General features: G+C 44.6%; 1 protein-coding gene across 2 annotated transcripts in view; it reads right to left on the reverse strand.

Moving 5' to 3' along the window:
• Positions 1 to 5,738: 5,738 nt before the first annotated feature.
• Positions 5,739 to 23,202, reverse strand: part of FAM149A (family with sequence similarity 149 member A) — a 38,836-nt gene continuing 21,372 nt past the window's right edge. For both annotated transcript variants that reach the window (XM_045821585.1, XM_045821586.1), the window contains exons 4-14: positions 22,653 to 22,795; positions 20,468 to 20,593; positions 19,625 to 19,795; positions 18,844 to 19,034; positions 17,850 to 18,004; positions 14,229 to 14,332; positions 13,566 to 13,775; positions 11,518 to 11,638; positions 9,999 to 10,124; positions 9,272 to 9,350; positions 5,739 to 7,042 (exon numbers count right to left, since the gene is read on the reverse strand). In XM_045821585.1, the coding sequence (XP_045677541.1) occupies positions 6,969 to 7,042; positions 9,272 to 9,350; positions 9,999 to 10,124; positions 11,518 to 11,638; positions 13,566 to 13,775; positions 14,229 to 14,332; positions 17,850 to 18,004; positions 18,844 to 19,034; positions 19,625 to 19,795; positions 20,468 to 20,593; positions 22,653 to 22,795 (1,500 nt within the window). In that variant the 3' untranslated portion in view covers positions 5,739 to 6,968. The remainder of the gene's footprint in view (positions 7,043 to 9,271; positions 9,351 to 9,998; positions 10,125 to 11,517; positions 11,639 to 13,565; positions 13,776 to 14,228; positions 14,333 to 17,849; positions 18,005 to 18,843; positions 19,035 to 19,624; positions 19,796 to 20,467; positions 20,594 to 22,652; positions 22,796 to 23,202) is intronic.

Consider the following 23,202-nt stretch of genomic DNA (forward strand, 5'->3'; position numbering starts at 1 on the left):
AGAGGGACTCTGACTCTGTCTGAAGAGTCAGTCCTGACCCTGGTTCCCGTTTCTACACGTGACCCTTCTTGCAAAGGGGCCAGGCTAGGAGTGCCCCTCTCCTAGGAGCAGCTTCCTAACTTGCAGAACAAGCGTCAAGCGAGACCACTTTGAGCGATGCCGCGGATCCCTCCTTGGCTCAGAGTGGTTTTTACTCCCAGCTGTCGCCTGGGTTGTCCCCCGCCACCCGCAGGGCCTCCTTGCTGCGGAGAAAGACATGCCTAAGACGTTCTTCCAGCTGTTTTTAAGTCACCCATATGTACTGGCATGAAAAAAAGTTAACAAAATAGTGGGGAAAAAAAGTCGCAGAACAGCGTGTATAATGTGATGCCATCTTTGGGTAGGTAAACTTTACAACTGGACTGCTGTCTGGGAAGAGAAACACTGATCACCTTTAGGGAGTGGCCGTGCAGAAGAATTTACAATTTTTATTATATTTCACTTAATCTGCTTAAGGTTTTTTTTTACTCGGGTTTGATGTTTTTAAGTCTATCTCCTGGGCTTTCGTTTCCTTCTCTCTAAAGGTCTGTTACAGCGACAATACTATGGGATTTGTCTGTATCTGACGCTCTTCTAATCTCTGTGGACGAAACAAGGGATACATCAGGGCTGCCCCTAAGGAGTGGAGGAGGGGTTTGGGGGAGTGCTCGAGGCAGCAGCAAACAGGAGCAAGAAGTGCTCCAAAGCAGGAAAGGGTATGATGCGCTGGAGAAACTGAGTTTGTGTGTAGGGGTGGGGCGGGGCTTCTGCTTGGAGCATAAGGTGGCTCCTATAGTCTCCACCAGCTGAACTAGAACCTCACTACCAGGCTTAGAAACGTTATCTTTTCTTTGAAGGCAATTTGGGGATGAGCAGGAGATTGCTCAGGATCTTTGAAAAGGGACAATGGAACAAAAGCCTTGTCCCTTTGTTTCCCTGCGTCCTCTTTCCCATCCTATTTGTTACCGGATAGGACCCGCCTCACACTTGCCAGGGAAGTTCAGACTAAACCAGTCAGATGGCAAAGCATCAGGGAAACCCATGGCGACATCCTACGCTCCTGGCAACGACGGTCCCAGTGTTGCACCCGAGGGTGGCTGCCCTGAGAGGTAAGGATGCTGTGTGTGGGCGACGTGACACAGATAGCCCACCTACACTTGTGACCACTGTGTCAGCCTCGTGGAGCTCCGCCAGCTGAGCAGGAAGTTGCCTCCTAACTTGCTGTCTTGAAGACTCATGCGACATCCAAGGGCCAGCCCTCCCCACCTGGAGGCTCTTCGTTCCTCTCCCTTGCTTGGAACACCTGCTTTGGAAAGTTAAAGTCGTGGCCAGAACACGTTACAAGCCACAGAAAGGCTTTGTAAATGTTAGCACTTCGATCTCCTTACATTTTCCATCACTTGGAATGACTCTCAATATGAAAAAAAGATATTTAATTTGGATTGCAAAAATAAATTCTGGCTGAACTGTCTTATTTACATACTTACACATAGAAATTATCAGGATAACGGGAAGCTTTGTCACAAGTTGTTGAATGGCCAAGATCAGATACACACTTAAAAGTACAGCTTTATGGACCTTCTGTGTAGCTGACCCAGGTCACACACTAGAACACAGAATCATACTGTATGTACTCTTTGCATCTGTCTTCTGGAACTCAACATTATTCCCATGAGGTGACCCTATATTGCTATGTGTACTATTTTCCCTTATTTTTCACAGCTGTGTTTTATTCCATTGTTTGACTATACCTCAACTTATTATCTGCTTTATGACCAATGGTTGCTTCAGATGGCTCATGCTCATATATATTTCATTTCATGTACATACATATATATCCTATTAATTGTTTCTATGGGAATCCTAATATAACCATTTTATTACATTGATTCCTATTATTTGATGTTTTGAGGCTATTATAAATCATATTTTTATATTTCACTAATTGTTGTTAGTATATAGAAATGCAAATGAATTTTTATGCTGACCTTGTATTCAGTGAGTTTGCTACAGTAACATATTGATTTTTAAATATATCTATAGATTATTTTAGATTTTCTACCTACACAATGAATTTTTTTGTGAAGAACAATTTTTTGCTTTCTTCCCAATATTTGAGACCCCTCTATATTTTAATCTTGCCTTATTGGGCTGCCCAGGATGCCCTGTACAATGATGAATAACTTTGGTGGCTAGCAGAAACTTTTTGCATTGCTTCTGATCTCAGTGGGCATAGTTGAACATTTTACCTTGAAGTGTGAAGTTTGCTGGAGGGTTTTTTGCCTCTAAGTACCCATAATCAAATGATAATTGTTCCCTCTTTTCCTAGAAAATTTTATTATGAATAAACTTTTTCAAAGAGCTTTTCTTCATCTGTTGAGAAAATCATATGGCTGTTTCTCTTGACATCATTTGTTCATTGATTAATTATTTCTCACATGGTAGGCCAAACTTGCATTCCTGGCATGGATCTAATTTGGGTGACATATTACCCATTTCCTACCTGACACATTTGATTTGCTACTCTTTTGCTTAGTGTTCAGAGATGAGGTTGGCCTATAATTTGCCTTTTTTTTGGTAATACTTTTTATCAGGCTTTGTATCAAGGTTATGCTAACCTTTCAAAATGACACCCTATTCTCTTAGAAAAAAATTGTATTTTGCTATTATTGATGCCATGTGTTCCTCAAATATTTGGAAGAATTAGCCATGGAAGTCATTGGGGCTTGGAGTTCTCTTTGAGAAAAGGACTTTCATAATAAATTTAAGTCTATAATAGTTATAAACCTCTCCAGATTTTCTATTTCTTCTTTGGTGATGTCATATTTTTCAAGGAATTTAAACATTTCCTCTAAATTATGAAATCGAGTCATAGTATACTGGTTAAACTTTACCATCTGTAAGATCAGTAGTGATAGGCCCATTTTTACTCCTTGGACCCCTACCCCCCTTTGACTTCAAGGATTCCACATTCTCTTAATTTTTATTCTCCCTCACCAGCCATTTTTTCTCAGGCTGCTTTGCTGGTTTCTGGTCACAGCCCACACCTCTAGATGTTGAACATCCCAGGGCCCAGAACTCTTCCCCCACCCCCTGCCACTTTATACTTGCTCTCCTGGTTCTAATCCATTTCAGAACTTAAATACCATCTGTATGTTCAAAAATCTGTACTTCCGGTCTATACCTCTCCTCTAAACGCCAGGTGCAGAGACACTCAGTTTGAGGGGTTTACTCAAGTACCTTCCCGTCTCTCCTAGCGTCCTTCTAAATGTGCTCCTCTTGAATTCTCCCCGATTTCAGTGAATGGCCGCCCCGTCTCTCCAAGTGTGAAGCCAAAGCCTTGGAGGCAGTATTGACTCTTTCTTTAGTGACACTTCACATCTAATCCCACAATAGCTCTTGCTGACTCGGCTTTCAAAACACAATCCAAAGTCCCATGACATCTCGGCAGCAACAGGACTGTCACTTGACTGAAACGGCATCTCGTGGCAGGTTGCATCACTCACTCTGTCCTCAGAACGTTTCAGCTGCTTCCTAGTTCAGATAATGTTCTATTCCCAAGGCCAAAAAGGATCTTAATAGCTCATCTCCTAGGGCATAGCTCATCTTAATAGGGCATCTCCTGCTATTCTTCCCCTTGCCAGTTCCCTTCTATGTCCCAATGGTCTCTCTGCTGTTCTTCAGATCTCCAGGGACGCTCCTGTTTTAGGCCTGTGGTTTTTTTCCTGCGTTCAGAGTTCCCTTTTTCACATCTGCACGGCCTCTTAGCTCGCCTTCTTTGCATCTTTGCTCAAGCATTACCTGCAAATGAAAGCCTTCCCTGACTATTCGAATTAAAGTTGCAGCACTCTTTTAGGTTTCTCTATAGCTTTTGTTGCTCTCTGACCTTATATTATGTTTTTATTGATTTGTTTATTGAAAACAATGACAATAAAAATACAGTACCCAAGTGATTTATGATACTAAAAAGTCGATTGTCCCTTCCACTAGAATCTAAGTTCTGTTAGGGCAAAGATTTTATGTTGTTCAGTCCAATGCTTAGAACAGAATCTTAACACAAAGAAGGTGCTTGAGGAATATTCAATGAAATAATAAATCCAAGACGATCGCCACACAGGAATGTAATCTTCTGAAACAAAGAGAAAACTGGGGAATTCATAAAAGAGTTAAAACTTTCACAAAGATACATAGATATGTATGTATATTTTGAATTCACAGGGGAAATTTTGCTCTGTGAAAACCTGAGTATTAAAAACTGCAAAGTAGAAAGATATTTACACAAATTATATAAAAACTGGGAACCTGAACAAGCTTTAAGAAATATATATTTTTAAAACTCTTTCAACACTTTATTAAAAATTAAAGAATTAAAAATCCTGAATAATGATCTGTAGTCATAAAACAATAATAGTAAAATTATGATACACAAATTATTTATATTACAAGATGTACCTCTTACTTGGTATCTTAATTGTTCTAGTTCAGAATAACAACACACTTCCTCTTCTGTTAAATTTATAAAATCTAGCAGTTTTATGATATTTTACATGTCTTTATATTACTTTTAAATACCTTCATTCCTTCTTTGCTTTTGGATAAATTAATAGACATTTTATTAATGTAGTCACTAATCTTAGTTTAAAAATTGATCTCAGGAGTAATTTTGTTTGCCTTTTCAATTTTCCACAGAGAAATTTTAAGATGACTAATTATTAATCAATGATTAGCATGAAAACACTGCCCTAGTTTTTTACCTAACCCGTTCAAAAGGCGCCATCCCTAGTATAAGGATTGCTGACTAACCCCTAACCCCCAGCTGACCTGTGAGTAGAGCACCGTCTTTATCGCAGGGTGGAAACACGTGCTACGAGCAGGACTCTTCAAACTCAGGAGCGGAGCCGTCTTCTCCTTACGTCCAAAGTGGTACTTTACCTTCCAGTTGAAAACATGCAGAAGATAATGCATCAGGGTCACTGTACTTGGTTCTATTTTTTAAAGTATTTTTTATCAATATAAGTAAATAGTAGTTCTTTTTGTTGGTGTTGCAAAACTCCAAAGCCAAATAAAATAAAGCTACCATAAAATCTACTCAGTGCTTCTCTACATGAAAAAAATAATTCATTTTGGATACTCTACTGTTAGTATAGGATGCATACCAATCCTTTTCTCTTCTAAGAAGTCTGGGCTGATTAGGGAAGGACTTGGATGGTCCTCAGAAATTGGTATAAAATAGCCTGATCGGTTTTGCAAGAGCCAGGGAGATGGAAATGGCACATTTAGCGGTAATTCTGGACCAGAGAGCACTTAACCAGAGCCCCTGAGGATCAGGGGCTCCAAACCGCATACATGTCTAGAAATTCCTCATATTTGACAACTGCAAAATGGAGACTGGTGTTTTCTCTTGAACTTCTTTCTAGCTGATATTTAGGGACAGTTAGAAAACTCTCTGTGCATGTTACTAAGCATCAGGAATATTGCCCGGAGTTACAGAGCTGTGGCCATCCAAGAGCTACAGCGACTGTTCTCTAACACTGCCCACTCCCTAACATTTGCCATCACTACAGAAGTTCAAGTAGAGGATGCCAAGGAAAAAGTGGCGATCAAAGGCGGGCCTCTGAGGCCACTGTTGTTTTGTTGCTCTGTGATAAAGGACACCACTAATTTCAGTCCCAACACACTTCTTCGTTTGCAGACATCCATAAACGGGCAACGATCCTCTCTTCTTCCAACCAGAAATAATTTATTAGACGTTTGTAGGAATATATATGCCGATGTATGTAAAGTTTCCTTTTGGATTAATAAAACTTAAATTGACAAAATATAATTCTCTGGTAGAAAAGAAGACATTATGGTAAGTTGCGATCTGAGAAGATCAAAATGGGCCTGCGGGTTTAAACGACTACGAGGAGAAACCACCGGGGAGAGAAGGGAAGGAGAGATGGCCCGAGAGAGAGCCTCGCCTCCGAAGGATCATCTATCTCCTCTCCGCAGCCTCTGTTCCACCGCCTGTGTCCACGTCAGCAGGGACACAGGCTCCGGAGGAACATAAAGCAGGGCGAGAGCTCAGAGAGAGGAGGGCACTGCTGCTTTAGACGGAGGCATGGGGGAAGGTTTTACGTCCACAGGGGACACCCGGGGAAAGGTCAGGTTGCGATGACAAGGAAGGCGCTGCTGCAGAGCCTTCTCTCCGACGGATGGACTCTTCCATTGTAAACAATAAAGATGAAACCACATGCGACACACTTTAATTATGTTTATAGTCATAATCAAAATCAGTCGATTGGCTTTAAAAACAATAAACAGGGGATACTTCTAAACCGAGCGCCTGAATTGGAACAGGAAAACCAGTTCGACAAAATCGGCTTGGGAGACTCGGCCGCTGTCCTTCCTCAAAGAGGTTCGGGACTAAACTACAGACAACGACTAGGGCAGCCTGGACCTCAGTCCCACGGGCACGCCGCACCGCAGATGACTGGGCCATTTTCTAAAGAAGGAAATCATATCGTTAGTGACTAGGGCTCTGATGGAATTAGTCATGGAACAAGACATACCTAAAAATAGGTCAAGACACAAAGCTATAAAATGGCATATTACTAGAAAATATATTTTTATATATTAAGCAGTGGGTGAACATGTGTGTTGATTATGTGCATGTTTGTGTATAATTGGTGAAAGGATGAATCATAAATATATATTGGATTCTTCTGAGCAAAGCCTAAAGAATCCATATCGGAATGCTTCTGATAAGATTTGTGAGTTTGACTTGCATTCTGTTAATGACGCAAAGTGTTCAAAATTAAGTTGTTTGTCTACATTTCTCTCAGATAGTTTAATGTCTCAGACCAGCAGGCCAACAGATACACAACATAACACTTGTTCTTCCATTGTTCCATGGTGAGTGGGAGGCTCTGAATGCTCCCACAGGGTGCTGCAGCTCTGGCGGAGTTGCATCACGACGCCACCTGGAATCTCTTTCTTACGGTCCAAGTTGTCCTCTGAAAAGATTTAGATGGATACTGTGAGCCTGAAACACCAACCAAAAGAGTAAATCTCACTACAGTGTTCAAAATCCCAGCTTGCCAAAGGATTGTTTTGTATATCCCACGCAGACGATAATTTTTAAAAAGAAAAAATTATGTTAATGTCACCTTTACGGAAACCAGAAATCAGTCATATGCAAACAACTGCCATTTGGGATTTGGGGTCCCGAGAAGAAGGGAAGGTGCTCTTCCTCCACAAAGCCACGTGTCCTTCCAGAGCCACTGGGTTTGCAGGATCCGCCTCCCCGGAGGCGGATCCCTAGGGTCCAGGTGGTGGAGTGCGGGGCTGTGGCAGCCCCGCTGCTTCAGGAGGCGGAGGCAAAGTCAGCTGCCTTCCTGCTGTTGGGGACACCCCATCAGCTCCTCCTTTCTTTTGTTCAGCCACAAAAACAGTATGTTGATAAGTTAATAGCTCCAGATGCTTTTAGACATGGAAGCAAAGGTGGGGAAGAGACTACATGTTTGCTTGTCAGAGAAAAATGAAAATAAATTCTTAGAAACAGAGGAACACCTCTTTTAATGTACCCTGACTCCCTTCTCTAGGAACAAAAAAAGGCCTCCGACCACCAGGAATAATAGTTGTCACAAATGTTGGAGAAGAGACAACACTGACTGAATATCAAGTGACACATTAAGAATGTAGAGTTAAAACAAATTCAGAGCCCAGTTCAATCCCCTAGCCTCCGCTCTCCGGCACACAACAAGCTAGCCGGTGTCTCCACGTGGCATGCTGTTATCAGCGCCTCTGTGGCATGCTGTTATCAGCGCCTCTGAGACCAGATGGATCAGAAGTCCTCAAAGAGGCCTGTCCGTCTTTCAGTCCCACCCACAGAATCCCACTGATCTGCCTTCGCTCCTTCCTCCCTCACATTCCACAGGATGTTCCTCCTGACCCAGTGGCCCCTGCCTCCCCAGGAAGGCTCCGTGCCCCTTTGCCCACCTGCGTGTCCAGGTGGGTGGCTCTGCTCACCACTCCCGTAACCCTTCTCCACCATCCCCACTACATTGAACCTTCGTTCCTTCGGGCACAGATCAAAACATCGGTGGCGTTCGAATCTCTGCCTTTAGCCCAGAATCTGGCACAGAGCAAGCAGTTAGTACATTGTGATTCATTAATAAACAACCTCGGGTGTCTACTTTCCCCTTGACCATCGACAATTAAGTTAAGAGCAATACCTGGTAGAGCAGCATGGCCGCCCTTTAGAGGAAGGACTGTTGTCACTGAGCACGACAGCTAACAGTGCTAGGGAATGTGTAAGGGGAAAAAACAAAACATACGGCAGCCCAGAGCTATGAGGCATTGGGGGGGAAATCTTAAAGAGCTGAAGAACCTTTGACATCACTCTGGTACAGAAGGGCCGATGTACACAGCGACAAACCTGTATTCCTCCAATGCTTACATTTTGCTAAGTTTATTTTAAAATTATAATATATGAAGTATTTCCCTGAAAACAACAAATTATTTTTACATTTCAGATTATAACACAAATGTTCATAATTATTGAGCAAAGAATGTCTGTCTGGCATCGAACATGGTCCTCCCCATCCATTCTTCCAATGATTATAACAGGAGAAACTGAGGCCCAGAGAGGTGGCGGCACCCCAAAGATGGCTCAGCTCGCAGGTGGCAGAGCCGGGCTGGAAACCGAGCACTGATTCCAGAGTGACCCGCCTCATGGCGATGCCACGCTGCCTCCCTGGACAAAAATGTCGGCCATACTTTGAAAATGAAGACATCGTTGGCTTCAATTCAGACTACATACTTTCTTCTTCAAAGAGCGTACTTCTCTGTAAAACCCTACATTTAAAATAATTAGAATACACGTGTTAATGTTATTAACCATGTTTATAATTAGATCTTCAGAGAATTGAAGATTTGGGCTTCGCCTAGAAGCAAAGCATGAAACTCTGTAGCTGAAAGAGACACGAATTTCTCCTAAGACTCAAAAGGCAGCACTTTCCTTCCTCCTGAGAGTGAGGCCATACGTTAAGCAAGGACATGTAGGCATTCTCCCCTTGACGGCCAGCAACAGCATGTCTTTGGGGTTTTGCTCTTCACAGAGATTTCTGAGGTCTGGCCGTGGACCACAAACGCTCAGTATTTCTCTGACGTGATCAAAAGTCCTATCAAAGTGGACAATCTTCTATTTCTCTTTCCAAAACGTGCAACTTCACAAACTGCGTCACTTTATTTGCACATCGAGAACACTGACCTGTCAGCAAACCTTGACCTGTCCAGGTGTGGCCAGCCAACTCCACCAGTGTCAACGAGCCTTTCCGAGGCGTGTCTGACTGTTGGGAGAAAAATAAAATCAGGGTTGAGTTTTATTGTTTCAGATATGTTTTTCCTTGTGTGACTTTTCATCCAAAGGCTTTTTTTTTTTTTACTTTCAACATTGTTTTGTATTCGTTTCAGGTGTTCAACATAGTGTTTAGACAATCGTATACTTTACAAAACACTGCCCCAACATTTCCAGTGCCCACCTGGCACCCCCCATAGACACAATATCGTAACGTTATCGACTACATTCCCCGTGCTGTACCTTACATCCCCACGACTGCTCTGTAACCGCCCACCCGTGCTCCTCAACCCCTTCACCCCGCTCCCCGAGCCTCCTAGCCGCCTCCTCGGTGATAACCATCAATCAGTCTGTTCTCTGTATCCATGAGTCTGTCTCTGTTTTATTTCATTTCTTTTTAGATTCTACATCAAAGTGAAATTATATAGTATTTGCTTTTCTCTGACCAACTTACTTCACTTAGCATGGTACCCTCCAGGTCTATCCATGCTGTCGCAAATGGTAAGATTTCCTTCTTTTTTATGACTGCGTAACATTCCATTGTACATATTTACCACGACTTCTTTATCCACTCATCTAATGATGGGCACGTGGGTTGGATATTTTTAGGAAACCAAAGTATGGTTAACAGAAAACCTACCCGAAACGTATGGGTTGTGCTGGGCCTTGAAAGCTGTTCCGTGGCCAAGGGTCTTTCGTGACGAGGTGATCGGACTATTTTATCAGGTGCTGCGCTTAACACTTGGTGTGTGTGCCTTCCTCTGTACTGCATGAAAGAAAATTTGTTCTCGTTTAAATGAAATGCAACCCTTCGAAAATAAAAGAGAATCTGTATCTGTTTCCTTCACTCATTTAGTCATTCACTCACTCACTTATTTGAAAACTTGTTCATATATGGCTAAGTATTAGGTCTACTGAGCATAAATATCAAAATATATTTTAATTATGTAATGGTATTATTTAGACTGATAAAACGGTAGAGTCCTAGTAGGTAAATATGTTTTAAAAACCTTAACCACATCAAACTCTTAATACTAAACTATCATAAAAATGTAACTATGCATTTGTGGAGGAGCATCAGACTTTTTTTGAAGGCGATCTCTGTCTTCTTGTGTGGCTTCACGCTACGCCTCCATATCCGAAGATTAAACATGAACTCTCCGCCACTCTGGCCTCCTGGGAACGGCGCCACTGCTGGGCTCCAGGAGACGCACGGAATGCAAGCGAAAACATTGCCTCGGTGGTTTGTTCCACCTCCCAGCCTTTATGTTTCCACAGCTGGGTCCTTCCGTGTCTGGCAAAGTAGACATAAGCTCCCAGAGCAAAGGGTGTGGTCACTATTGAATCTGGTTATACAGACAACCAGTAGCACGGCTTCCCCCAGACCTTTTGCAACTGCAGAGCTGAGCTGACCTTGGCTGAGGAAGATATTGACTCGCCATGGTCAAGTGAGCTGCAACCTCTGATACAAATGGCAGGTGGATTTTCAGGCTGAGCTCTTAATTTATGCCAGTCATTATTCAACATCGAAACACTCATTTAGTCCTTGTAATAACTCTTCAGGGAGAAATCACTATCACCCTTTCATAGAAGACAGAATTAAGGCTCAAGGAGATTCACGGGGACCAAATCCCACAGTTTGTGTAGCAAGAGTCACACACACATCTGCTTGTCTCCGACCTCCCCTTCGTGCCACTTTCCTCACCACACCATCCTGCCACCACACCCAAACTTTCTGATTTAGTTTAGGCCACATTTTTATTTTGCAAAATGGTGAATTAATCCTCCCATCCTCTATAAATCCTCACAAAGCCATTAAGCAGATGATGGAGACATTTTTTGTTCAAGATTTCACTTCAAAGTGCCAAGGTTATATTTTGTTTGTTCATTTGTTTTTCAATAGACCATCAAAACTGTGCACTTAAGCCCTGGCTGGCGTAGCTCAGTGGATTGAGCGCAGGCTGCGAACCAAAGTGTCGCAGGTTCGATTCCCAGTCAGGGCACATGCCTGGGTTGCAGGCCATGACCCCCAGCGACCACACATTGATGTTTCTCTCTCTCTCTATCTCCCTCCCTTCCCTCTCTAAAAATAAATAAATAAAATCTTTAAAAAAAAACACAAAAAACCGTGCACTTAAATATAATGAAATCTGTCTTACGGAAGCAGGGCGAGATCCGGGAAGTGCCACATTCCGTTCGGCAGCCTCGGAGCCTATCGGGGGCAGCCTGGTCCGCGGGGCTGGGACCAGCGGGGAGGACAGGTGGTCTAGGCCAGTGTGCCTGCAAACACAACAACAGGTGACTGAGCACCCAGGTGCCGAGACGGAGGGCGGACCTTACCGCTAGCTCCTCATCGGAGCCCTTCCTCACGGAGGTCTGCTTCCGAAAGAGATGAGCTGAAGTTCAGGAAGACAAAAGTGGGGAGGGGACTGACCACCCTCTCCAGTCACCTTCTCCTTGCTCTGCCATGACTGTCGACCTGTATTTACTGGGTGCCCAGCTCTGCCAGCCACCGTGGGGCACGGAGAGCTCGTTCCAACCCCGACGGAGTTCTCAGGTTACTGCAAACACACCAGGTAATCAGAGCACACTGCAGTGCAGTTTGTATAATGCAGTGCACTGGTATACGGTTTTGAATGTAAGCACTGTAGAAATTTAGGGACTAGAGTGATCTATGAAAGAAAAGTTATTTACAAATGTGCAGGGCCTGGATTTGGAAAACCACTCAACTTTATGCATGGTCATACAAGGGAGAGGCAAAATACGCTCTTTAATGGAAAACTACATATTTTGAAAATGTCAGTTATTTCCTACATTGTCAATAAATTTAATTCTAGGAAGTCCAATGTGACACTTTTTTAAAAAGCTTGTCAACCCGATTGTATAGTTTAGTTGTCATGATAGCCAAGTAAATTTGAATTTTTTTAAAAAAAAGAGTAATAATGATGATAGGGAACTTGCCCTTTCAGATGTTAACATTGAAAAATTTATGGACTATTATATTCCACACACTGGGGAGCAGTTAGGAAAGAGTGTAACAGCACCCTGAGAATGGCAACAATGAAAAACACACTGGGAAACACGTGGCTACAGAGAGGGACAGACCAGCAGCAAAGGCGAATGCACAGCCAGAGGCGGCCGAGCGTATTTCCATGGGAAACAGACAGGGTTTGTTGGTGGAGCCTGGGTGGTTGGGAGGAAGAGGCCAGAACCAGTAAAGAGCTACTGAGGTGGCCGTGACTGAGGAATGGGTCCCAGGAAGCCACAGTGACAACGCAGGAGGGAGTAGGACCTTCAGAGGAGTAATAGGGTGGACCCAAATAAAGCTGGAAATTTCGGATCCAGACAGTGGAACAAACAAACACTGGCCTATCCAAACGCTGAAAGTGGTGCTATGTAACTCATTCTGAAAAAGTCCCAATGGAATTCTATGCAGCAGAAAGGAAGAAGGAGCTCCTACCCTTTGCAACAGCTTGGATGGAGCTGGAAAGCATTATGCCAAGTGAAACAAGCCAGGCAGTGAAAGACAAATACCATATGATCTCACCTTTAACAGGAACCTGAACAACAAAACAAAGAAACAAGCAAAATATAGTCTAAGACACTGAAATACAGGACAGGCTGACAGTGACCAGAGGGGAGAGAAGAGGGAATTTCAGGGGAGAATGGGAAGGGTTTATAGGAACAAATTTAAAGGACACGTGGACAAAAACTAGGGCGAGGGTGGAAATGGGAGGGACGTGGGGAGGGTTGGGTGTGTGGGCTGGATTGGAAGTAAAAGGGAGAAAACTGTACTTGAACAATGATTAAAATAAAATAAAATAAATAAAGAATGAAAAAAAAAGAAAAAGTCCAATTATTGGTTAGGCGTTGGCAGTTGCTTCTGCCTCCCGCCCCTGTGCGGGGGACCTTTGGTCACTCCCTCCCTTGCTGCCGAAAGCCTGTGGCAGACGGTCCAGGCAGTGTCTCCAGAGCGAGACAACACAGCGGGAGCGCCGACAAGTTCCCTACACAGCTAAGTGTACTGCTGAAACAAAGTTCATGTTATACTCACAGAGTCAAATGTTAAATGTCCAAATACACGAACTACTTAGAAAAGTGTCCACGTAAATTCGATAAAGGATGCTTTGTCTGGAATAACGCACGAGCCCTGGGTGATTAAGGGTCTCTACCCTCTGTGGCCTGTGGTGTGCCGTGAGCGACTTACAGTTTCGTTCCCCTGTGCAGCTCATCGCTGTCCACAGTGGGGGTTCTCAGCCTCTGTGGGTCTGCAGGAAGAGAAGGCAGCCTCCTGTGGATGGGTGTTTTCTTGGCAGGAGTCTGCAGCCCACGCGTGTCTGAGGTTCGTCCCAGGTGGCAGCGCGCCGAGGACAGCGCACTGGCCCCGACACTCACTGATCTGTCCTCCTGGTCATTCCTGGGGGAGGGGAATCAAGTTAACGACCCAGACGTCATCTCTGCAAGAACAGGGGACATGTGCCCATTGCCGGACACGGTCTAGAGCCTGACATGCTACAGAGCCTGGTTCACAGAACATGCTCCTACCTGTTGAAAATAAATGGAGTATCATTTTCAACTTCAATGAAGAATCATCGACAGGAAAAAAGATCTAAGTTTCTTACTGTTTATGACCAAAGAGTTGTCCGTCAGATTAAGAAATCACAGCCACATTCTCTGTTTTTCTTATCTGCCCCAAACAACTAGTCATCCCTCTGCGGTCGATATTAGAAGCGCGTGTTTTCAGCCTCACACGGGGGCTGTGTCCTGCCCTGAGTGTGAGTGTGAGTCTCACTCTCATGCCGGCTGTGGTGCCGGTGCTCGAGTGTGCCCCGCATGGGGAGATGGCTGGGAGATCATTTCTTATACTCACTGTGTCCTATCGGCCAAGTAGGTGGGTCTCTGTTGAAGTGGTTTTGCTTGAATTGTCATCACACCATTCAGATCATTATAAACATGGTTGGAGGAGCGATGAATCTGAAAAAAGGAAGGGCAGTAAAAATCAGAAAGCATCCCGTGGCACGGCAATCACAAATGCCGTCAGGAAACCACAGGCAAAGTGACTCATTTGAGGAACATGTAGTAAAGGGACTGGATTTTATGAAGATGTGGGGTGTGAAATGAACAAGGGATAGCTTAATGCCCCAAGACCCCTAACAGTGGGGACGCATGCCCGCACCCGGGCCCAGAGCCACAGGGGTGGCTGCCTGGAGAAACGCCACCAACACACCGCGACCTGGCAGCGGGAGGAAAGCAAAGCCAGGCCTCATTCTGGCCTCATCTCTCAGCTCCCAGCAGCTGCTGGGCCAGGGAGCCAGCTCACGCAGCCTCCGGGCACACCAGGGTGAGGAAGGGACAGGGAGGAGCTGGAGAAGCAGAGCGGAGGCGCCCCAGCCCGTCCCTGGTCCCTGGCAGGTTTGCCTCGGAGACCTTCTCCCGCCCTTCTCTCCGGCAGTCCTTCTCTCCGGCAGTCCTTCACGGCTGCCCCTCGGCTTCCTGGGAGCGGCACCACCGCACCAGGTCCCAAAGGCCTGGACTGCAATCCCAGCGCTGACCGCTTCCTGGTCGGTGAGCTTGGGAAGATAACTTTGGAGTTTCAGTTTCCTTACGTTTCAGTTGGGAATAATGACACCTGCTTCACAGAATGAGGACAGGAATCATGTTAGACAACGTGGGTGAGACCATGGAGTAAGGGCGCAACAATGGATTCTTGATTCAAGCCCTTCACATGTCCCACTGGGGCTCAAAACAGTATTTAGATCTAGACAAATAGGATACCTGAAACTGGAATTCTCTTCTAGTTCAAGAACAGACGTAGCAACCACAGTCACATTGTCCTCATGTTGCACGCATTCAGAAACAAGTGTCAGCCTTGGCTGGTGTAACTCAGTGGATTGAGCTCAGCCTGAGAGCCAAAGGGTCACTGGTTCGATTCCCAGTCAGGGCACATGCCTGGGTTGTGGGCCAGGTCCCCAAGTAGGGGGCACACAAGAGGCAACCACACATTGATGTTTCTCTCCCTCTCTTTCTCTTTCCCTTCCCCTCTGTCTAAAAATAAATAAATAAAATCTTTAAAAAAAAAAGAAGTGTCAGAGGACTAAATAAAGACCTACTGTAATTACCACTGGAATGCTTTGACTATTTCAAAATAGGTTCTGTTAGTATTTACTTATACTTTCAACTGTGTTGTCCATTCATTTTCTTGGAGCAATTATCCAAAAGAAAACCTCAAAAATAGATACAGAAAACATTTTTTAACCATAAAATATCTTAGTTACAAAATATCTGTGAAAAATGGCTTTGATTTAAAAACGTCCCTGTACACATAGACAAAAACTAGGGGGAGGGTGGTAATGGGAGGGAAGTGGGGAGGGAAGGGTGGGTGGGCTGGAATGGGAGTAAAAGGAAGAAAACTGTACTTGAACAATGATTAAAATAAAAAATAGGAAAAAATAAATTAAAAAATAAAAACACCCGGTTTCTCGGGTTTATTTACTTTGCCAATATTTAAAGGTTCTTCCCATGCTGCTCTCAACGGCTCATTGTCATGCAGCTCATGCCGCACACTGGATTATGCCAAGGGGTAAGTACTGCTGAACTGTCGGAGCAGTTTCAAAAGACCAAAATTTGCAACAAGTCCGTAGCAATTCCGAAACTTCTTTTGAATAGCAAAGCAAAGAAGACATTGGAAAGCCTTTCCCCTGGAGAGTGAAGCTATCTCATTAGGTATTTCTCCTTCCAACCGCTGCCCGCTGCACTGCGTGCCCTACGCGGGCCCGGGTCCTTTCAGTCTTCCAAAGACGCTCAGTGGATTGGCTCCTGTGTGAGGTGCCTTGTTTGTGCCTCTGCCTTGGGTGTCCCCCCTTTCTTCTCAGCTCTCCAAATCTTGCCTGTTGTTTAGGGTTTAGTTAAGTCTCACTCTACTCTGTGAAGGGTATGCTGTTTTTCCTGTGAACCCTACATCCTTTAGGAGCAATAATTATTACCTGATTATAATGCGTCATATGATATAATACATAGCATCTATCTACGTACAAAAGTAAAACATTTACTGAGTGGCTACTCTAATGCCACACAATGTTTTGTCTCTTTTAATTCCTACAGCTTCCTGCCTCATAGATGCCATCCACCAGGGTGCCAAACTCATTTTCACCGGGGGCCACATCAGCCTCGAGGTTGCCTCCAAAGAGCTGAATGTAACTTTAGGACGGCATGAACGTAGCTACTCCTTAACAGTTAAGCGAGAGCTCAGCACTGCCGCTGGCTAGAAACAAGGTGTCGGGGTGGATAAAGCAAGGTGGAGGGCGGGATTCGGCCTGCGGCGGGCCTTGTGTTTGCCACCCGTGTCATAGATAAGGAAGCTGAGGTTTGGAGAGAAAGGGACTAACTGATGATCACGAAGTTCATGAATTGCGATGTCAGGGTCCAGGCTATACCCAAAGCTCAATCTTTCATTCACTCCACTACCCACGGTTGCCTCGTCTTGTGTGCAGGCACGTGAGTACAGGGCTGCTCAACCCGGCTGGACCTCTCCAGCTAAATCAGATGGCCCTTGAGACCAGGAATCCTCTCTCACCCCTCCTCTCTGCTCCCCTGCACAAGACGGGCTGTGGACACATGATGTTCCAAAGCCTCAGCACAACCAGAGGTCCCCCAGGAACAAGCTTCCTTTCCACTGGCAGTCTGAGTAAGAGCACATTTCAGTCAACTTTTCTGTGTGAGTAGCTCTCGCATACTGACGTGATTTTATCCTCACCACAGTCCCTTGGATAACATGGTATTTTCTTTATTCTATAGACAAGGACACTAAAGTTTAGAAAAGTTAAACAACACATCCAAAAGCTCTGGCCTTGCCACAATGCCCCTGCCGGTCCCAGTACCCCGTCCTCCAATGCGAAGTCCAGTCACTGCTCCCCAAACATGCCCTGTCTCTCGCTTCTCCGGGCCTTTGCCCGAAACGGCCCCTGCAGACCGCCTGCCTGCTCCTCTCGTCTCCGGCGACACTTTTTTGCAGCTTGCTTGCAGAACGAATGTACTAAATCTGACTTGTTTCATACTTTTCGTTTTACTAGGCCAGGGACTATAATTTCTTTATCTACAAATCTCTTCAAAACACCTACTATATACTTCACATAATGCAAATTCAGTAAATGCTGAATGAACCCAGCATATACTCACTGACTGATTCTTTTGTCACTTTGGTGGGAAGAGAGGAGAACATTTGTAACCGAGAAATAGTGAGGGAACCATTTTTTGTCTTCAAACACTTGTCAGCTCAAAGCTGATGAAAAGTTTCAAATCTGATCGCCCCCCACTCTATTAAAGAATACGGTGGTTCTATTAAAATGCACAAAATAAGTATCTTTAAAGGTTGTTGGTCAAATTAACCCAAATATCTTGATAATAAAATGTAACAGAAGAGCAGTCTTGACAACTGAAGCCAAAGATATAAAAGCTGCAGGAAAGAGAGAGAGACTAATGGAAGAGCATTTACCGGAGGCGGGTTAGGGTGAGAAGCCAGCGAGACGCTTCGAGTTTCTGAACTTCTGGATGGAGGAGCACTTGAGACATCGGTGGTCATACGGCAAACGAGGACCTGTGGAGATCTCGTCTCAGCTGCTTTCAATTTTTCCTTCTGGGTTTTTCCCCCTGTGCCAACAGAAAATACAATATTGTTGAGAAACATGTTATATCTAATCTATGCACTTAAAATTCACTGTTCAAAGAAAACATGTATTCTTGAGTCTGCCACGAGTCTGCCACGGCCACTGAACCTCGCTATAGAGGGCAGAGATGCCACCAAGCAATTGGCTGGTGTGACACTTTTTCACGCACACATAATGAAATGCCTATCACTTCTGTGTTAGGCAGAAAAATAGAGATTATATTCTGAAGCAAGAAAGATTCTTGGTATTTTATGATATCCTAACCAATCCCTCTGGTTGGAAAAGAAATAATATTTAAATTAGCATGAGTATATACCCTATTATACAAAAATGATTACATAATACCAGTCCACCAGTTAACATTCTATGATTTGCTTCTGCTCGATTGCAAGTAGTTTATTTAAAAAACATTTTATAAGGTTAAATGAAGTGATTATTAAATTATCCGTGTTTACATATTACTTTACAAATAACCTTAAAGACAATTAAAAACCAATATCCCATTATTAGAGATTAGTTAGGTAAGGTTTTTTACTTTTTATTTTTTACCATCATGCACTTTTTATAATGTGACCTCTAGCCTCTTTCTTGAGTATTTCTGTGGGGGTTTTTCCCAGAGTACATATATATTATCTTTATAACTCAAAAGCAATAATGTCCTTTTTGAAGTGATTAAAGATCACTCGTGAACGAACGCTGAACACGCACTTCCTCTCACCTCCAGCCTGTCCTAGGCCCGGCTGGGCTGGGGGTGGGGCCCAGCGCCGAGAAACAAGGGACTTTTTTCTTTTCATTGGGTGAAGCACTACTACAAATAAGTACCTGTGAGCGTAATTTCCCAGTTTTTTCTAACCAGCTCCTCCAATACTTCTACCACGTTTGTCCAGACACGATCGAACACTTCTGCAGCCACGGCATCTTTGATACAGTCATGTGGGGACACGGGTGGAAGTCCGTGTTTATGCCACGTCCGGTAACGGTGAGCTGATTTTCGTCTGGGGCGTTCATCGTCACTGAGGACGAAACCCATTCTAGTTACCGAGAGAATCCATGGTTGAAGGTAAATAATGCCAGCTAGCCATCTAACATGCATGCATAGATGTACATTGTACATATATATAATGACATTCTTTTTGAAACACATTGTTAATTTTAATGTACCAATTTTCAACCACAAGGCAGATTTTTATTTGATAATATTTGTAGCTTTTTGTGTAAGAACCAAATAGGCATTTAGTGCAGAGACTGGCAGAGACAGGCCCGTCTCCTTTGCCCTTCTGGGCAGCCAGGTACAGGGCACCCGGAGCTCCTGGGCACCAGGTCCATTGAGAGCTTGCCCAACGGTCACCAGCATGCCAACCACAATTCCTGTTTTCTACCTGCGCCACATTGTCAACAAGAAAGGGAGGCCCCCCTTCCAGCACGAGCATTGCCTGCTGGGGACATAAAACCTTCTGAGAGCATGTTCCTCTCCAAAGAATGGAACATCTTCTGGATCAGTGAAATAGACACAAAGCACTACCTCAGCATGTCATCTATATAAACACCAAATAAATGAATATTGTGAAACTATTAAGTTAAGGTCAAATAAAACTCTATTCACTCCTCTTTTCCATCGAAAGCGAAATACTCTTCGATCTTCCCTTCCACGTCATAGACCTCCTCTTGCAGGGACGGACACGCCATGCGGTCGGCCGCCCCTGTGCAGTCGGGACCTGGCTCGGCTGGGGCTGCAAGTGCTGCTGGGAGTATCTGAGAGCCGGAGATGCACAACCTGCGGGAGCAGCAGATTCTCCATGAGAGCTTGCAGAAGGTCAAAAATACAGTGTTTGTGTGGTCATGGTCGGCCTTCAAATGACTCATAAAGCACAGAGCCCTGTATTTGAAAATCAGTCACGATTACATTGAACAAAAGTCACATCCTTAAAAGCAACACTTTTAACGCAGGCTTCCTTAAACATTTTAAGGGCTTCTTGAAAGCCTAACTCGTTCTTCGAGTTTGTATCCTCTTTGCTGTCACGACAGGATGTCATGGCTCCATCCCAAATATGTGTGACTGGCATATGGGGACCTATCGGAATCAGTGCTGAGCGAAGGAAAACGGACGGGGCTTTATTTCTTCTGCTGCCACTGCCTTGGGGCTTAGGGCCCATCCGTTCTGATTTTGCATCTAGCTCGCCTTTCAGAGATTCTTCAGAACAAAACTTGAAAAGTTAACCCCCTGGGTATCTATACTACACCCCCCCCACACTCATACACACACAAGTCGTCATCGTCATCAGTTTAGAACAGAAGCACCTGGTGAAACTAAGGCTCGGTACCTGCCCTTCAATGCAATCGAAACTTCCAAAGTGGTGGAGCCGAGGCTCATAGCGGAGAGAGACGTGGAAAAGGGCATCTAACTGCAGTTAAAAATACTTTTCAAAAGCAGCTGGTGGGAACGTACTGTCTGATGCTGCCGTGGCGTTCACGGGTGTCCGAGAAGGGGTCGTGGGCCGTGGAGCGAGGCTCGCTGCCCTGGAAGTGGCGGACCCCTTCATCAGTGGGCAGGACAATCTGTCTTCCCAATACTCTGCAAGGTTTGAAAAAAGAGAGAGAGAAAACTATATGCTCATATTTTAAGTTAGAAGAGGAGAAAAGATTTTGCAGTTTTAAACGTCAAATAAAATGCCAGCCCTGGCTGGCGTAAGCTCAGTGGATTGAGCACAGGCTGCGAACCAAAGCATTGCAGGTTCGATTCCCAGTCAGGGTACATGCCTGGGTTGCAGGCCACAGCCCCCAGCAACCGCACATTGATGCTTCTCTCTCTCTCTCTCTCTCCCTTCCCTCTCTAAGAATAGATAAATAAAATCTTTTTAAAAATGATATGATGAAGGACTGTGGAAAGGAAGCAATAAGGCACCTACTGGTCTGAGAAATGTCCCAAGGCATTACAGAACCACAGACTTTCAGGGAGAGGCCAGACTGTTCTTGCTTCTGCTGAAAAGACCTGAGGCCCAGTTCTCTGGTTCTCTAAGCCACTGATTGCATTTGTTTGGTTGGGTGGGCAAGACAAAATACTAACAGTCACTTTGTAGGAACAGCGGGGGGCTCGGAGATAACATCTGCCAGAGCCTGACCTTCAGAGCAGCAGTGACTTTCAACTTTTTTGTCATCTCCTGGCACACACGAACTAGTTACCAAATGTCTGCAACACACCAAAAAGTATACTATATTTGGGCCAATCTGACAAAAACATAAGTATAATTTTGAATCATTCACAGCGACAGACCACTACTGTTGTGTGGGCCACTGTCATTTTTTTTTATTTGACAACCTAAAGGAAAAGAGGCCAGTGCCCCTGATGACACAGTCAGGTACTGTGTGTTTTAAAAATTCTTGTGGCAGCCCTGGCTGGCATAGCTCAGTGGATTGAGTGTGGGCTGGGAACCAAAGTGTCGCAGGTTCGATTCCCAGTCAGGGCACATGCCTGAGTTGCAGGCCATAAGCTCTAGCAACCGCACATTGATGTTTCTCTCTCTTTCTCTCTCTCTCTCTCCCTCCCTTCCCTCTCTAAGAATAAATAAATAAAATCTTTAAAAAACATTCTTGTGGCAATACCTGCCTATGTCATCAGGGGCACTGACCTCTCTTCCATTTAGAGTAATGCCAGGCACACAGAAGTCCTCTACAAATGTTAAGTAATACCTACATAATGAATAAAATATACAAATATGTAGAGCTGGCTAATGTGCCTTACGATCTTTCCTTTTCCACCCTCCTGCCTTCCTCTTTTATCTTAGCTACGTGAGTTAACAGTGACAGGAGGCAGGTCTGAGCTTCTGGAGTTTCAGCAGGTTTGCCTAGGAAAGGACGCACCCTCCATTAATGCCTTGTGGACATACTGAACTTAAAATTTTAAGGCAGGAGGGTTATGAAAGGCTGAAAAGATAAAATCTACTTAGTCAAGATTTGTTTAAAGGGTATATAGCTGAGGTCACCAGAAGACCCACTGACATTTGTAGGAGTATCCTCATTTATCTGCCCATTCTATATATATACATATATTATAGAGGAACTTCCTATAACCTGTACGGATTTCCCCCCCTAAGTAATTTGGCTGAGTAATTGAAGGAAGAAAAGCTTCCCTTTATATCCAGTCTATATTCTCCATCTTTGATATAAAAAAAACAACCACGAATGATCCTTCCTACAGAGGGAATCTTGGTGCAATGGTCAAGTTCATCTGTCCAATCAGTGGGCAGGTGATGACTCTGCCCCTCCCCCAGCCCCACCCTGCGCGTTGATCTCGGCACTGAGGACACACGCAGGCGGTTCTCGTAACAGTGCGCAGGCCGCTCTCGTATTAGTGCGTGTGAAGGTGGAGGATGACCTCTACCACTCTCATATCAGCTATGCAGGTCATGCCTTTCTGAGGATGAGCTACACGTGCTTCTCACAGATTAAAATGCACTCGAGTACCGGGATGTCTCCATACGTCCTACGACGCCGTTTCAAAGGATGCGCGTTCTCAGTAAAGGGCATGTGTTTTGGGTACAGGTTTCAGGCAAAATGTACTCCTTGCGCGAAGTACGTCGGGAGGGGGCAGCGCCACAACCCACTCGGGTGAACTCCTGTGAGCGGCCTCCTACCTCAGGTGCACGGACCGCCTTGCCCACTCGGTGCATTCGGCCACCAGGTTCTGGGTGGGAGGGCTCACTTTCCCTTCAAACAACATTTCCTCCACCTCCCAGAACAGCTGCTGTACCTTCTGTGCACTGCTTTTGTCAAACTCCTGAAACAGAAGTGCATGTTTGGTTACAAGACGAGAAGTGGTAGAAGTACCCGCTTCATAATCAACGACGCTTACATGTTTGAAGCACTCATTACATGGAGAGAGTGTGACATGATTAAAAAAGGGGACTCTGGGGTTAGACACAGTGCTGCAGCTCTTACCCTTCTGATAAATTACGCCCCTCCCTGAACCCCAGTTTCTGTAACTGTTAAGTGGAGGTCATTCCCACCACATCAGTCATAAGACCTATTCGATTTGACAGAGATACAGGTATGTGGATTGGCACAGGCCTTGGTATACATGCTTAGGCACACACACCTACATACCTGTACACACACATGTGTATATATACACACAGACATACGTCCCTCCTACAGTGGGGGTGTGACACATCTAAAAACATCTGC

The sequence above is a fragment of the Phyllostomus hastatus genome, unplaced genomic scaffold, assembly GCF_019186645.2.
Source record: "Phyllostomus hastatus isolate PE091 unplaced genomic scaffold, TTU_PhHast_1.1 phas_scaffold_46, whole genome shotgun sequence".
Classification (NCBI taxonomy): Eukaryota; Metazoa; Chordata; class Mammalia; order Chiroptera; family Phyllostomidae; genus Phyllostomus; species Phyllostomus hastatus.